At 45.0% G+C, this 15,367-nt stretch overlaps 1 protein-coding gene across 1 annotated transcript; it reads right to left on the bottom strand.

Moving 5' to 3' along the window:
- Positions 1-322: 322 nt before the first annotated feature.
- LOC308594369 (progonadoliberin-2) lies at positions 323-3,976 on the bottom strand. The gene is made up of 4 exons (XM_081207498.1): positions 3,784-3,976; positions 1,973-2,144; positions 1,797-1,880; positions 323-659 (listed from the first exon to the last, which is right to left on the bottom strand). The coding sequence occupies exons 2-4, from the start codon at positions 2,108-2,110 to the stop codon at positions 621-623; spliced, it is 261 nt and encodes an 86-aa protein (XP_081063624.1). The 5' UTR covers positions 2,111-2,144; positions 3,784-3,976; the 3' UTR covers positions 323-620.
- Between the last annotated feature and the right edge of the window lie 11,391 nt (positions 3,977-15,367).

Genomic DNA, 15,367 nt, shown 5'->3' with positions numbered 1-15,367 from the left:
AGCCCCCTTGCAGGACGTGGGTGCAACAGCAGTCTCCCCACTTGTGATGCCCGGCAACTGCTATTGAGAGGCATCGTGTCACCTTGGCTAGCAGCCATTAATAGCCTTACCCTCAATGAATTTGTCTTGCCCCCTTTTCAAGCCTTTCAACCTGGTGGCCACCACTAGGTCTTCTGAGAGAGATTCGACCATTTAACCATGTGTCGTGGACCATGCTTCGAATTTCCCTGCAACTTTAGATTAAGTGGCCTACGAAGTGCAGCTTGAAACCTGTAAATGGTGATGTGTCTTTGGACACACATGCAGAGTGCAAACACAGATGTGTGTGTAGCAAAATAAAGTATTTTATTCAACATAATTGAGTTTTACAAGTGCATAAAGAGAACTCCCTGCAAATCTTCATTCTGACTGGACAACAGTAAACACAAATGCTTTTTTCAGTCACTAAAGTAGTACGTTCACATGCTGGGAATTTGAGTAAAGACTGCTGCAGTGTTCTTGAGAATTTGACAATGGGCTGGGCACATCACTCCCACAAACAGAACACATTAAGCTGAAGAGGAGGGGTGGGTCATCTGTTCAGGTGCAAAACGTTTCCCCAAAAAACATGCAAAGGGGCATCATTTTTTCTTCTGAAGTTGTCTTGCTAGCATGTCGGCCTGTTAAAATGAATGCAACAGCATATCAGCAATAAGGAATTGAATGTTCCAGAATGATCAAGGATCTACTTTGGTCTGAAAACATCTTAGCAGGGAACAGGTGCAGAACTAGTCCCCATTCATGCAAATACTAGTTAAATGAGTCCTACATGAACTGATTCTGTTGAAAAGGGTTGTGCACGAAAAGGATGTAGCATGAGGAAATATTCCCTGATCTGTGGAGACGCATGCATGCCAAGTTGCCACCTGATATGTCAACAAAATTAGGCTGGAGTAGGGGAGGTCAGTTAACAGCTATTAATGCATGCTGTACTCCTTTCCTACAGACCCCCAGGTATTAAGATCTGCACAGGAAGGCTCTCTTGGTATTATTATTATTATTATTATTATTTGTATACTGCCATTCATCTGCAGATCACAGGGCAGTTCTCAACATAAAAATACAACATAAAAGCACAAAATACATGCTAAAAACAAGAACAAGAAAACCCAAACCAATATCCCAACCCTCCACATCCACCCTGTTTAGTTCATCCATTCAGGTTACTTTGGGATTGTGGTGGCCCAGGAGAGGCCCAGTCTCCAAACTGCATAATTCCCTCCCTTGGCACCTTCACGATACAGCTTTCATCATATGCTGAAGTTACGCCTTTTTATTTGACACCTGAGATAATTTTGTAAGGACCCACCTCATTCTTCCGATTGTTAATTGTTTTAACTGATTTTAGCATCGAATATATATATATAGTTTGCCTTACCCAAAGAGCAGTTAAGAAATCGTCATCACTGTCATATTACTCTTTATCACTGGAAACAAACACCACATTTAGAGATTTTTCTGAAGACCAGGTGCCGTGGGACAAAGATCAGCACTGGGGCAAAGCCCTCCTTCCCAGTTTGTGGTCTTCCTGGAAGCTCAGCCTTTTCCCAGTGCTTCCCCCCCCCCCCCAGCAGCTGGCCTTAAGTGATGTACTGCTGCCTCCGAAGCTTTAAGACCCAACTACCGTACTTTTAGTTGTCACCAGCTGCCTTAAATGAGCCAATCGCAAGAGGAATTTGCAAAGCCCTGCAAAGATTAATCTCACTCTGCTCTCCTCCAAAGAGGCTCTGAATCTACAGTGCCACTCCCTTGCTTACCAGCAGAGTCTTCACAATTTTATCCCTCGGGATCTTCAGATAAGTGCAGTCTTCCCCGTCACATAATTTGATATCTTCAGAGACCTGAATTCAGAGCAAGAGAGAGAGAGAAGTGTGCTAAGGCAGCTCAACTGACTTAGGCAGGCGATGCCAGGGTAAGGACAGCATCGGCGTACCTCTGGACTTTGTGGCAAATCAATCTCTCTCTTCCCTCCCGGGTACCAGCCGTGGGACCAGTGCTGAGCGCTTGATAGATGCATGCTGATGGTGAGCATTATGCACAGAGAAAGCAGGAGGGACCTTTGGTATGCCATAGTGATGCCTGGAGCCTCACTGCCTCAATAAAATCTGCAGAGGGAGGGAGGAAGGGAAGAAAAAAAGCACTGGGAAGCTCTGCAAAGGCAGGAATTGTAAGGTGTTGTTTTCTAGCACCTTGGGTTACAGACGCTTCAGGTTACAGATGCTTCAGGTGACAGACTCTGCTAACCCAAAAATAGTACCTCGGGTTAAGAACTTTGCCCCAGGATGAGAACAGAAATCGTGCGGCGGCAGCGGGAGGCCCTATTAACTAAAGTGGTACCTTAGGTTAAGAACAGTTTCAGGTTAAGAATGGACCTCCGGAACGAATTAAGTACTTAACCCGAGGTACCACTGTATTGGGCCATTCCTACAGGACTGCCATTAATAACCAAGTTTCACATGGGCAGACTATGAAAGCCACAGGTGTGCAGACAACAGGTGCTGCCCCTTAACACATACGTATCGTGCCGATGTTGAAGGACTTGTACACTTTATTTACTACCCACTGAGTCAGTTTCGAGATCTTGTTGCTTAAAAGCAAAGCCCCAAACTACTCTGGACCAGGTCACCGGAAATACCAACTTCCCCTCCCTTGGCCATTAACACCATTAAGATCAACAAATGGGACTTGGGTGGGCTTGCCATGGTCTCGTGTTAATGCGGAGATGCGCTCTTTCACTGGTAGCAATAGTACTGCAGCATGCGCTTCCTGCAATGGCGATTCCACCAGCTTTTTGAAGACACACCTATTTTCACAGCCATTCCCTTGATCTCTCATCCTGTCTCCTGTTTTAATTCTTGTGTTGTTTTAATGGGATTGCTTTAAGTGGGGGCTTGAGCAGGACTTGGAACGCTTTGGAAGAGAGGTTACTGGGGTCCACCAGTGGCAGGGAGCAAGGTTTGCAGCTGCCCACCCCACCCTAATGATGTCTCCAAGTACTGAATTGTATTTTTCCCCCTTGGACTGACTGGCTAGCACCTATTTGCTTATATGGGAGTAAAATAGGAGGTCCCTGGAGACATGGTTGCTGTGCTCTTCATCCCAGCCCACATATAACTGGGGCAGGTACATTTCCCTCCTCCATTCCAATCCCTGAAACTGGTCACACTTACATCTGGATAACTGCAGACATTCTTCCTAAGGCTGCTGGAAAAAACTGCTATTTCTTCCATGGGGAGTCAGAGTAACCCACTGCCTTTTACAAAAAATAATAATAATTGCATCTACTGATGCTCATCCAACAGCAGTATTTTTTAACTGCAGTGGAAAGTGCTCTTTTTGCAAAGAGTGCATTATTCAGGCATTCAGTGCTCACATCAGCAGAAACCTTATCTGCTGAAAAAGATCCCCTTTTTCAAGCACCCTCCCTGTTGATGAATCTGTGGGGAGCACTTTGCAGCTATAGCTAGAAGTAATTCACAGAGATAAGCAAGGAACTACCTGGGGGTACCTTCAGCACAGCGCTATCGCAACTTGGCAAAAGATGGCAAACACCCAAAGGTAGAAACAGCACAAATATTGTCTGCCCTGGGAGATATATAAAACACATTTGCAATTAACATCTTTAGAACAAATCCCCTCCAACAAAACTAGCCAGATGTGACGCTTGGATTGCAAGTAAGGACATTGTTCAAGTTACCTGCAAGACACGAATTGTAAGAGAAGCTTAATGAAAAGTCTACTCACGGTGACTTGATTGCTTTTGCTCTTCTCCCTCTGTCCTGAAATTCCTCGGATGCTCCAGCAATTTGCTCTGGGTATTTATATTATTCTTTGTGTACTTCAGCGCAAGCAACTGGTTGCCCCATTGGCCAAGGCTGTTTGCTGACGTTTGCTGCATCAGACTCTACGGATGGCAACATGCATCTAAGCCTCCCTCCCATCAGGACGGTGCTCAGCTAATACTCTTTCAGCAATCTGTCTTCTGACCCTTTCATTTGGCAGGAAAACTGGGGAACTCTGGAGTGAAAAGGTTCAATGCATTCCAAAAATAATTGTTAGATGGGACCGCTTGCTGGTTGGAACTTCTGCAGCTTTGCATGACCCAGGCGGCTGCAGAGTCTGCTCTTTAAAGCCCACTAAAGGGTTGGAAAATGTATGGAATAGCTGTTGATAGACTCGTAGAATTGTAGAGTTGGAAAGGGACCACAGGGTCATCTAGCCTAACCCCCCTCCAATGCAGGAATCTTTTGCCCTGGACTTGAAGCCAGGACCCTGAGATTCAGAGTTGCGTGCTCTACTGCTCACCTCTGTAAAGCTAAAGGTAAAGGGACCCCTGACCAGGTCCAGTTGTGGCCAACTCGGGGGTTGCGGCGCTCATCTCGCTTTATTGGCCGAGGGAGCCGGCGTACAGCTTCTGGGTCATGTGGCCAGCATGACTAAGCCGCTTCTGGCGAACTAGAGCAGCACACGGAAACGCTATTTACCTTCCCACCAGAGAGGTACCTATTTATCTACTTGCACTTTGACATGCTTTTGAACTGCTAGGTTGGCAGGAGCTGGGACCGAGCAACGGGAGCTCACCCCGTTGCAGGGATTCAAACCGCTGACCTTCTGATCAGCAAGCCCTAGGCTCTGTGGTTTAACCCACAGCGCCACCCATGTCCCTTAGAGCTCGATAAAAATTGGCTACCAACGCCAGAGTGCCTGTGATATCACAGAATCTTAGAGTTGGGAGGGACCCCGACGGCCATCTAGCCCAATACCCTGCAGTGCAGGAATCTCAACTAAAGCATCCATGACACATGGCCGTCCACCACCTCTCTTGGGAGTCTGTTCCACTGCTGTACAGCTTTTATTGTAAGAATTTTTTTCTCCTCCAGAGCAGGAGAAAACAAGCATACTCCCTTCTCCATGTGATAGTCCTTAAGATATTTGAAGATGGCTCTCATATCTCCTCTCTGTCTCCTCTTCTCCAGGCTAAACATACCCAGCTCCTTCAACTGTTCCTCATAAGGCTTAGTTTCCAGACCCTTGACCATCTTGGTTGGCTTCCTCTGCACATGTTCCAGCTTATCAAGATCCTTCTGAAATTGTGGTACCCAGAATTGGACACAGTATTCCAAGTGTGGTCTGACCAAGGCAGAATAGAGTGGTACTATTACTTCCCTTGATCTGGACACTAGACTTCTGTGGACGCAGCCTAGAATAGCATTAGCTTTTTTTCACTGCTGCATCACACTGTGGACTCACATTCAGCTTGTGGTCCACCAAGACCCCTAGATCCTTTTCGCATGTACTGATAGTAAGCCAGGTGTCCCCCATCTTATATTTGGGCAGCTGGTTCTTCCCTCCTAAGTGCAGACCCTGACATTTGTCCCTATTGAAATTCATTTTGTTAGCTCGTGCCCAGTTCTCCAATCTGCTAAGGTCATTTTGAATTCTGATTCTGTCTTCTGCGGCATTAGCTACCCATCCCAGTTTGGTGTCATCTGCAAATTTGATGAGCATCCCCTCAATTCCTTCATCCAAATAATTTATAAAGATGCTGAACAACAACGGGCCCAGGACATCTGTATCAACAGCTGTTAACCACATTATTTTTAACCACAGTTTTTATCCGTGGGCTGTTGGGCTGCTGAATGGAAAAAAACAGTGGTGCAATTGGCTTCCAACAAGCACACAGAGCGCAAACAAGACTGAGTGTATGGGGGGGGGGTCGTTTAATTTCACTACACACAGGTGGTATAGTTACAATAAAAATTATTATTATTATTATTATTGTCGCTGTTTGTCCTTTTCTGCATTTCATTTTTAAAAACTTGTTTGGCCTTCCCAAATTATGGTGGAATGTAGACACATTTTAAAAACGAAACAAAAAACAAAACCCTGTGAAAATGCTTATTTTAAATACAAAAAGGGGTTTGGAAAAATATATTGAATTTGCCATTCGCTCACCATCTCCATCTACTGTCCCATTTGTATAATGCACTTAAAACGTTATATTTACAGCTGTACAGCTGAGTGTTTCTTTCATATCCCACAATAAATTCATTAGCCTATCGGTGCTGCAAGACTCTTCGTTTCATATTACTGCATGGAATTCTTACTGTATTTTTACAGCCGGGGAGAGACATTTCTGGATTTCTTTTTGCCTCAGGTGTTAAAATAACGATGCCCTTTGACTTGGGAGGCTCACGCTGTTTGCTGTTCTGCCTCAGGCAGCAAAATGTTTTTTGCTGGCTCTGCTTCCTCACCATGGCTTTGCATGCCAACAAGGCAGACATGTTGGCAGGGTATAAATAATAAAATTGTTGTTGTTGTTGTTGTTGTTGTTGTTGTTGTTGTTGTTGTTGTTGTGTACTTGGGTGTCCTATCACAGCTGCTGTGGCCTGGGGGAAGCCCAAACAAGCTTCATAAACACCTCCTTGCCACTCACCCCATCCCAGTTAAAGGCTATTACTCTTCAGAAGAAGCCCTCAAATTGTACAGAAGGTAATATTCTTTTGCGCAATCCCAACAATATGAAACACTGGGAGCCATTAAGCAGTCAAAATGCAGGCTGGGAGCTGTTTGCTCAAAGAGAAAGTGATCTGTCAAATAAGCAGGGTTAAATTAATTTTGCACACTTCCAGGTAAACAGAATGTTTGTAAAGTCATTTATTCCTCAGACATAAAAGGCCACGGAGACTTCAGACTCTTTTCAACAGCACATCATCCCATTCCAGGAGCCTCTAGATTCTTACTTTAAATATTCCTCTTAGCAGCTCCATCAGAGCCTGTCCAAATTTGTTAGGTGAATATCTCTTTACTGTTTTCAACAGGATGGAGGGGGTAAATAGCAGCCTCTATATGTGAACGCATCAGGACTGTGGCTGTGGGCCTGGGACAGCTCAGTGGGTAGAGCATGAGACTCTTAATCTCAGGGTTGTGCATTCAAGACCCACATCGGGGTCATGCATTCCTGGGGGGGTTGGACTAGATGACCCTCGTGGGGAAGACACAAGACCTACCCACTTTGGAAGAATGGCAGATGAAGATGATTGACTGTATGGGACTTGCAGAAATGACTGGCAGGATCCGGGACCAGGGAGAAGAGTCGGCAGAAGAAGATTGGAAAAAAATTAAGGACTATTTACAAAAATATTGTAAAATTAAGGAATGTTGAATGATGCTGGATTGAAATTAAGTGGTTTCAAGCTGTAACTATGATAAAACGACTTTCTTTTTGCAAGTAAGAATTTAAAGTTATAATAATCTAAGATATTGAGATTAGGATTTGCTGTACAAATAATTTAAACTGGGTATACAAGAAGGGGAGGTATGAGGAGGTCGGGGAAACAAGTTACAAGAAAATAAGGTGTGAAATCTAACTGTTTTTAATATTTTTATGTTTGTTTGTTTTTTTTGCAAAAAATTTGGAAATTTTAATAAATATCTTTAAAAAAAATAAATAGATGACCCTCGTGGTCCCCTCCAACTCTACAATTCTATGATTCTAAGCTTCTCTGAATACACATGTGCAGCATATACATGACCCTAAACCAATACATTGGGCTACAACATTTAATTTAAAACTGGTTAATCGAGATTCAAAATGACCTGAACAGATTGGGGAACGGGGTCCAAACTAACCAAATGAATTTCAAATGTAAGGCAGGAATAATCCGATGCACAAATGTAACATAGGGGACACCTGGCTTGCCAGTAGGTTGTGCGAAAGGGATCTAGGGGTCTTGGTGGACCACAAGCGCAACGTGAGTCAACAGGGTGATGCAGCAGCAGCAAAAAAAAGCTACTGCTATTCTAGGCTGCACCCATAGAAGTCTAGTGTCCCCTAGGGCTTTTTGCAATAAGGAAAGTAGCAGGAAAATGCGCTGGGAAGTGTGGGATGACAGAAAGATGCGCCAAGTAGCAAAAAAACACACAAACAAACCCAAAAAGCATACAAAAATGTATTATATTAGGGAAAATATGCTTTGTAAGAAAAAAAGCGTATATTAGGCAAAATTGCTTATAAAAATGTGTATCTTTGCACTATTCTGATGAATTTCCACAAGGACTTTTTAAAATCACAAACTGATGTGGAGCTGCGAAGAAAACTGAGCTTAAGTTTGGGAAAAATGTGAAACTCAGAGAAACCCAAACGGACAGATTCCTCCATCTCTATTTCTGAGACAACTTGGCTTGTTGGAGTAGGAGTGCCTTTGATGCCTGAAGTTTGGAGCAGCAAAAACTTCCTTCCTTGTGATATCAGGGCCATTCCTAAATTAAAATCGTACACACTCATGGCCTGATTAATCCTCTTTTCCAACCCCATGATTAGCACCTGGAAAAAACAACCACCAGCCTCCAATCCAGAGATACTCCAGAAGATTCTGTTCTGTGATTTCTCCACTACTAGGCAACACCACCACATCTGGGTCAAAGTCCCCCTGCCTCTAACAGTCCCTCAAGTAATTAAACAATGAAATACTCTTAACCTGATGCAAATTAATTGGTATGTAATATCACCTGCTCAAGGACTTAAACACAACCTAGTTGACACAGAGATGCAGAAATTCCAGCCCGCTCTCTGACATCTGACCAGCACATCAAATCCTTAAGCTACTTCCAGTCGCTCAACAGCTTCTGATCCAGATGTGGGAGACCGATTTCCTCTGCATTTGGAAACGGCAGGCAGGAAAACATCTTGCCAGTTATCACTAGATGGAAAGAAACATCTGCCACTTGGGCAAGAAGGCAGTTTAAACTTGGATGCTCATAGGAATTTTAGGATTGCAGTTTAAATATGCCCTATCTTAAACTTTTCCCAGTAGTGATGTATGGAAGTGAGAGCTGGGCCATAAAGAAGGCTGATCGCCGAAGAATTGATGCTTTTGAATTATGGTGCTGGAGGAGACTCTTGAGAGCCCCATGGACTGCAAGAAGATCAAATCTATCCATTCTGAAGGAAATCTGCCCTGAGTGCTCACTGGAAGGACAGATCGTGAAGCTGAGGCTCCAAGACTTTGGCCACCTCATGAGACGAGAAGACTCCCTGGAAAAGACCCTGATGTTGGGAAAGATGGAGGGCACAAGGAGAAGGGGACGACAGAGGACGAGATGGTTGGGCAGTGTTCTCGAAACTACCAGCATGAGTTTGACCAAACTGTGGAAGGCAGTGGAAGACAGGAGTGCCTGGCGTGCTCTGGTCCATGGGGTCACGAAGAGGCGGACACGACTAAACGACTAAACAACAACAACAAATCTTAAACTAGTAAGCTCCATTGACTACAGTGAAACCAGGGCCGGATTTAGGTTTAATGAGGCCCTAAGCTACTGAAAGTAATGGGGCCCTTTATATGTCCAGCTGTCTTTTGTCAACAACAAATTGTCACTGTTTTATGTGTTGAATATATGCTATATGGTAATTTATGGACCTAATAGGTACCTAAAGCCATTTGCACATAACAAAATATGTATTTTATCAAAGTAATTGGTGAACTGAATTTTTTGGGGGTGCCCCAAGAGAGTGGGGCCCTAAGCTATAGCTTGTTTAACTTATACGTAAATCTGGCACTGAGTGGGACTTACTTCTGAGTAGGCAGTCAGGCTCCACTGACAATAAAGGAATCAACACTTTCCATGTTTCCTAAGAAATGGCTGGCTGTGGAAGCAATCAAAGAATTTAAAGTGGTTTGGTTAGGGCTCCCATACGTCTGGGATTTCCCGAACATAGGCATGTCAGAAGTGTAGGTTTTGCACAAAAATAAAACAAAACTCAACAATTTTCACTTTTTGGCAACCCTAGGAAGGGCTTCAACAACATTTCCTTCATTTGATGCAGGTATTTTATTTTCAGGATTGACAGGTCTCCATTTTTGCTCCTACACACACTCCACTTTTCATAGTTCTCCAAGACGTGGAGGAGAGGAAAAAGGAAACCTGGGACATTGTGGGATGAAATAAAAAACCGGGGTGGCTCCTGTAATTCCAAGACTGTCCCTGGAAAATTGGGACACTTGGAGGGTATGTGGGCTCAGGGATGTTTTACGTGTTGCATGCTTACCAGATACATATTAAAGGTAAAGGTAAAGGGACCCCTGACCATTAGGTCCAGTCGCGGACGACTCTGGGGTTGCGGTGCACATGTCGCATTATTGGCCGAGGGAGCCGGCGTACAGCTTCCGGGTCATGTGGCCAGCAGGACTAAGCCGCTTCTGGTGAACCAGAGCAGCGCACGGAAACGCCGTTTACCTTCCCGCCGGAGCAGTACCTATTTATCCACTTGCACTTTGACCTGCTTTTGAACTGCTAGGTTGGCAGGAGCAGAGACCGAGCAACGGGAGCTCACCCCATTGCGGGGATTCGAACTGCCGACCTTCTGATTGGCAAGTCTTAGGCTCTGTGGTTTAACCCACAGCGCCACCTGTGTCCCTAGATACATATTACACACCCACAATTTGTACCTACCCAGCCTAGAGCAATTGCAAGGCACCAGGTTAGCAAAGGCTGAAGTAACCAGGCTCTGGGCAAGTAGATTTAAAACTTTGCTATTTCTGTAAGTCTGCACTGCTGAAACACCAGGGCTGTTTAACTGTTGTTTATTAAGAAGCATGGAGATAATTGGACATGGAGCTCATCATAAATGCAAAGCGGTCGCATTAATATCCCAAGCTGGAAGGTGCGTTGATATCCCAGGATGAAAGGTGTGCCAGAGGCAGAAGTGATGGATGGCGCTTTAGAGTGCGCGATCAATGCAAATATACTCTGCTTCGAGATGGCAGTGACAAGTTGGCGCTAGGAGCATTTCCTGGGTATTTCAATTCAATCCGGGAAGATCAAAGTGGAGTAAGAATATTTCCCTCCACCGGTGAGAAAACTCGCAAATCCTTTCCAAAATAGAAAACTTGCAAATCAAAAAAGTTTAAATAAGGCCACAACTAATTTTATCTCCTCTTGCCTTTGCACCCTTGGGTCTTCTAAACACAAGACTTTAATTGGATGCTGTTGTTGAGAGAATAAGGGTAATGTATACCGAAGAACAAACACAGGTAGCTGACTGCTAAAAATAAATTGAATTAGAGGTCCACTGCAGCGAAGCACCTCATTTCCTCCCGTGTCGTCGTGACAATCTCATAAGTCAGGCACTCGACAAGTTCTAAGCCAACAGCAGCCAGACAAACATTTGACGCTTTCATATTCAGCTCCTGATTCAACTTGCAAAGTTATCATCTCGCAGGTCAAAGTCTCTGCTAGACATAATTGGGCTGAGCAAACGGATGGGCTGTTTTGTTTTGTTAAACCTGTTGTTGAGATTTACGCCGTGCAACCCAGGGCGCCCAAATCACACATGGCATTTGCTCCTGCATCCCAACAATATTTACATTTTCATACCACCATTTGATAAGCCAATAACATAACAAGCGAAAAAAGAAAACAGGTCAGATGCTGGGGGTGATCTCACCAAGCGAGGCCTCTCTGTTTTGCCATTTTTCAGCAGCAGACTTACGCATGCTCTGGTTTAAAATTATTAATATGGGACCACAAAATGTTTAACGTTAGTGGAATTGCTTCCTCCCCGCTTGAAGATATCAACAACCCCCGATTTCATTTTAATTCCACTTCCCTTGAAGCACTCTGGAGTGATTAACAATAAAGACATGAGCATTTATAAAAACAGTGTCTAGACCATAGAATCATAGAAATTTAGAGTTGGAAGAGACCACGAGAGTCATCTAGTCCAACCCCCTTGCAATGCAGGAATTGTTTGCCCAATGTGGGGTTTGAACCTGTTATAAGAAGAAACTGCTCCCTTTCTCTTATGGGGTATCCAAGAGCCCATATAGAGTCCTTAAAAGATAACGGGACCCCCGACCATTAGGTCCAGTCGCGGACAACTCTGGGGTTGCAGTGCTTATCTCACTTTATTGGCCGAGGGAGCCGGCGTACAGCTTCCGGGTCATGTGGCCAGCATGACTAAGCCACTTCTGGCGAACCAGAGCAGCGCACGGAAACGGCATTTACCTTCCCGCCGGAGCGGTACCTATTTATCTACTTGCCCTTTGACGTGCTTTGGAACTGCTAGGTTGGCAGGAGCTGGGACCGAGCAACGGGAGCTCACCCTGTCAAGGGGATTCAAACCGCCGACCTTCTGATCAGCAAGCCGCAGACTCTGTGGTTCCCCAAATCAACACAGACTGTAGAAACTTCACACTGGACTTCAAGCATCTGACATTGTGTGCCTCCCCATTCTTCCTCCAGACTCTGGGTCCTTGGTTTCCAAATGAGATGCAAAAGCTGCTCTCATCAGAAAAGAGATTTGGGGAGCCATGTCATCAGCTGGTGTTGGGCCATTGTGCTTCATTAAGTCCAGGGTCAACGCAGCCATCTACCAGGAGATTTTGGAGCACTTCATGCTTCCTTCCGCAGACAAGCTTTATGGGGATGCTGATTTCATTTTCCAGCAGGACTTTGTCACCTGCCCACACTGCCAAAAGTACCAAAACCTGGTTCAATGCCCATGGGATTACTGTGCTTGATTGGCCAGCAAACTCACCTGACCTGAACCCCATAGAGAATCTATGGGGCATTGCTAAGAGACAGATGAGAGACATGAGACCGAGCAATGCAGAAGAGCTGAAGGCTGCTATTGAAGCTTCCTGGTCTTCCATAACACCTCAGCAGTGCCACAGGCTGATAGCATCCATGCCACACCGCAATGAGGCAGTAATTGATGCAAAAGGGGCCCAAACCAAGTACTGAGTACATATGCATGCTTCTACTTCTCAGAGGTCCAATATCGCTCTATTCGCAGTCCTTGTTTTGCTGATTTCATTTAATATTCTAATTTTCTGAGATTGTTAATTTGGGGTTTTCATCAGCTGTATGCCATAAACATCACAATTATAACAAATAAAGGCTTGACATATCTCGCTTTGCATGTCATGAATCTATCTCATATATTAGTTTCACCTTTTAAGTTGAATTACTGAAATAAATGAACTTTTCCACAATATTCTAATTTTCCGAGTTTCACCTGTATAAACTTGGAAAGTATAAATAAAAACTTTTTTTAAAAAAATAAAAGCAGGGCTAGGGACGTGTGACCTTTCTGACATGGCTGGAACCCATTGGCGCCAGCCAGCAGAGCCAATGGTCAGGGATCGTATGAGTTGCAGCCCAAGAAAACCCCAGAGGCCACTGCAGAAAAGCAGGAGAAAGGAAAAAGAGATTACATGGGTTCAGCCAAGCAAAGGCTTGCTTGGGAGTGAGAGAGAAATATGAGCATCTTTCCAAGTATGGTCCATGCTCTGATGTCAGGGCAGATGAGGTTGTGGGATCCAATGCTTAATCCGTGGGCTGAAGGATGCAGCTTGCCAGAAGCTCCCCAAGGTATGACCATGACCAGTTAATTCCATAATGCAGTGTTAATTGGGATGGCGGTGACCTTTCGATCAGCGTTGGCTTGCAGTCCGGTGGAAGCATTGGAATTGTAGCTTTGCAGAGAGGCAGCGGGGAGCCGGGCAAGGAAATGTCACGCGGATCTCTCTCGTGGAAGACAGAGCACTAGATGCCCTCAGGTCTTCCTCTTGCAGATGGCAGAGCGGATTGCTCTACGAACTCAGAGAACCCTTAATGTTGCTTATTCAGGGAGAGGGTCTGTTGTTCTAAAAATTCTGCCAAATTGAGACGGTGACTTCCAGGCTGCCAATCCACCGTCTGTTTAAAATTCTGTGTACGCTCCTCACCACACTGTGGTTAGAATGTTCTTTTCCAAGTTCCTAATAATTTAAAAGAATACACAGGGAAATCTTATCCTGCCCCTCCATCCTGTCAGCTACCCCCCCCCATGGCAGGAAGACTCTAAAGTTAATCTATGGAACTCTCTCCCCCCAGGAAGCAGTGTTGGCCTTAAAAGTTAGATGGACTTAAAAGGGGATTACAAAAATTCATGGAGAAAGCTATCAATGGCTACTAGTCATGGTGGCCATGCTCTACCTCCACAGCAACCTGTGGGTTTCCCACAGGTTGGCCACTGTGAGAACAGCATGCTGGACTAATGAGCCACTGGCTTGATCCAGCAAGCTCTTCTTATCCAGCAGTCCCAGCTGCAGCCCCAGTAAACGGACCACAGAGGAAGACCACACTTAGCAAACCTTCCACCAGTATAACTTCAAGTCTGCAAAAGACCTGACGCGCAGTTGAGTCTGGATGAGACAATCGCAGCAATGGAACCAGTTAGCGGAGGATATTCATCGGTGCAAAAGGCACACACATTTTCCATGCGTATTTGGCAGCTCTCCTTAAAACTGATAGCAGCAGGTGTCCGCAACAATGCGCCCCTATTCAGCAGCCGTTGCTACCCAAGTTCATTTCTGCAGTGGCCTCTTTTCATGACTGCAACGTGATTCAGCGACTCGTAAGCCTGCATGAGAACTTGCCCTGTCACTTGGCAGAAAGGGGTTTCATAAAAATCGCAGAATCGTTGGACGGGACCCTAAGGGACATCTAGTCCAGCCCCCTGCAATGCAGGAATTTCAACCCAGGGTTTCAAACCAGCCAACCACTTTGAGCAAAGGTTAAAAAGGCAACAAGAACATGTTTATAGAACTCAGCTGCCGCTTGATGCCTTGGCGATATAATTCTAACCCTGTGACTCCAATATTAATTCAGTGTTACAAGCATATCAGGGGGCATGTTTTAAATTGAGACCCCTTTTAATAGCTGGAGTTAGTTCAAATGAAATGGAGCCCATGAGGCCATTAATGGTTTGACAAAGAATGTAGCACATTGAGGAAGAAGGTGAGGAAACAGATGTAGAGCTTCTCCCAGAGGCCTAGTGCAAGGTGCTATGTGAAAACTTTGATGAGAGTACACAAAAATTGCAGCCAAGAAAACCAGTTTTCCCGCTGCCCTGAAATTAGCTGCAATGGGATGAATTCAACTTATTTCTGCCATTTGTTGTTGTTGTTTAGTTGTTTAGTCATGTCCGACTCTTCGTGACCCCATGGACCAGAACACGCCAGGCACTCCTGTCTTCCACTGTCTCCCGCAGTTTGGTCAGACTCATGCTGGTAGCTTCGAGAACACTGTCCAACCATCTCGTCCTCTGTCGCCCCCTTCTCCTTGTGCCCTTTCCCAACATCAGGGTCTTTTCCAGGGAGTCTTCTCTTCTCATGAAGTGGCCAAAGTATTGGAGCTTCAGCTTCAGAATCTTCTTGTAAACTTTGGGGAGGAAAGCTTTGATAAACCTAGAGCTGCTTCAAACACAGGAAATTGTAGAATTGCCAAGTTGGAAGGGACCCCAAGGGTCATCTAGTCCAACCCCCTTCAGGCTTGAACCACC

This window comes from Podarcis bocagei (genome assembly GCF_964188305.1).
Source record: "Podarcis bocagei genome assembly, chromosome: 9".
Lineage (NCBI taxonomy): Eukaryota > Metazoa > Chordata > Lepidosauria > Squamata > Lacertidae > Podarcis > Podarcis bocagei.
This window is presented reverse-complemented; position numbering and strand designations above follow the sequence as displayed.

Excerpts from the sequence above, each read along its gene's own strand:
- LOC308594369 (XM_081207498.1), bottom strand. The coding sequence starts at position 2,110 with ATGGCATACCAAAGGTCCCTCCTGCTTTCTCTGTGCATAATGCTCACC. Across the intron at positions 1,881-1,972 it reads ATTTGCCACAAAGTCCAGAG|GTCTCTGAAGATATCAAATT; the intron begins GTACGCCGATGC and ends CTCTGAATTCAG. Across the intron at positions 660-1,796 it reads AAATTGTGAAGACTCTGCTG|GCCGACATGCTAGCAAGACA; the intron begins GTAAGCAAGGGA and ends TCATTTTAACAG.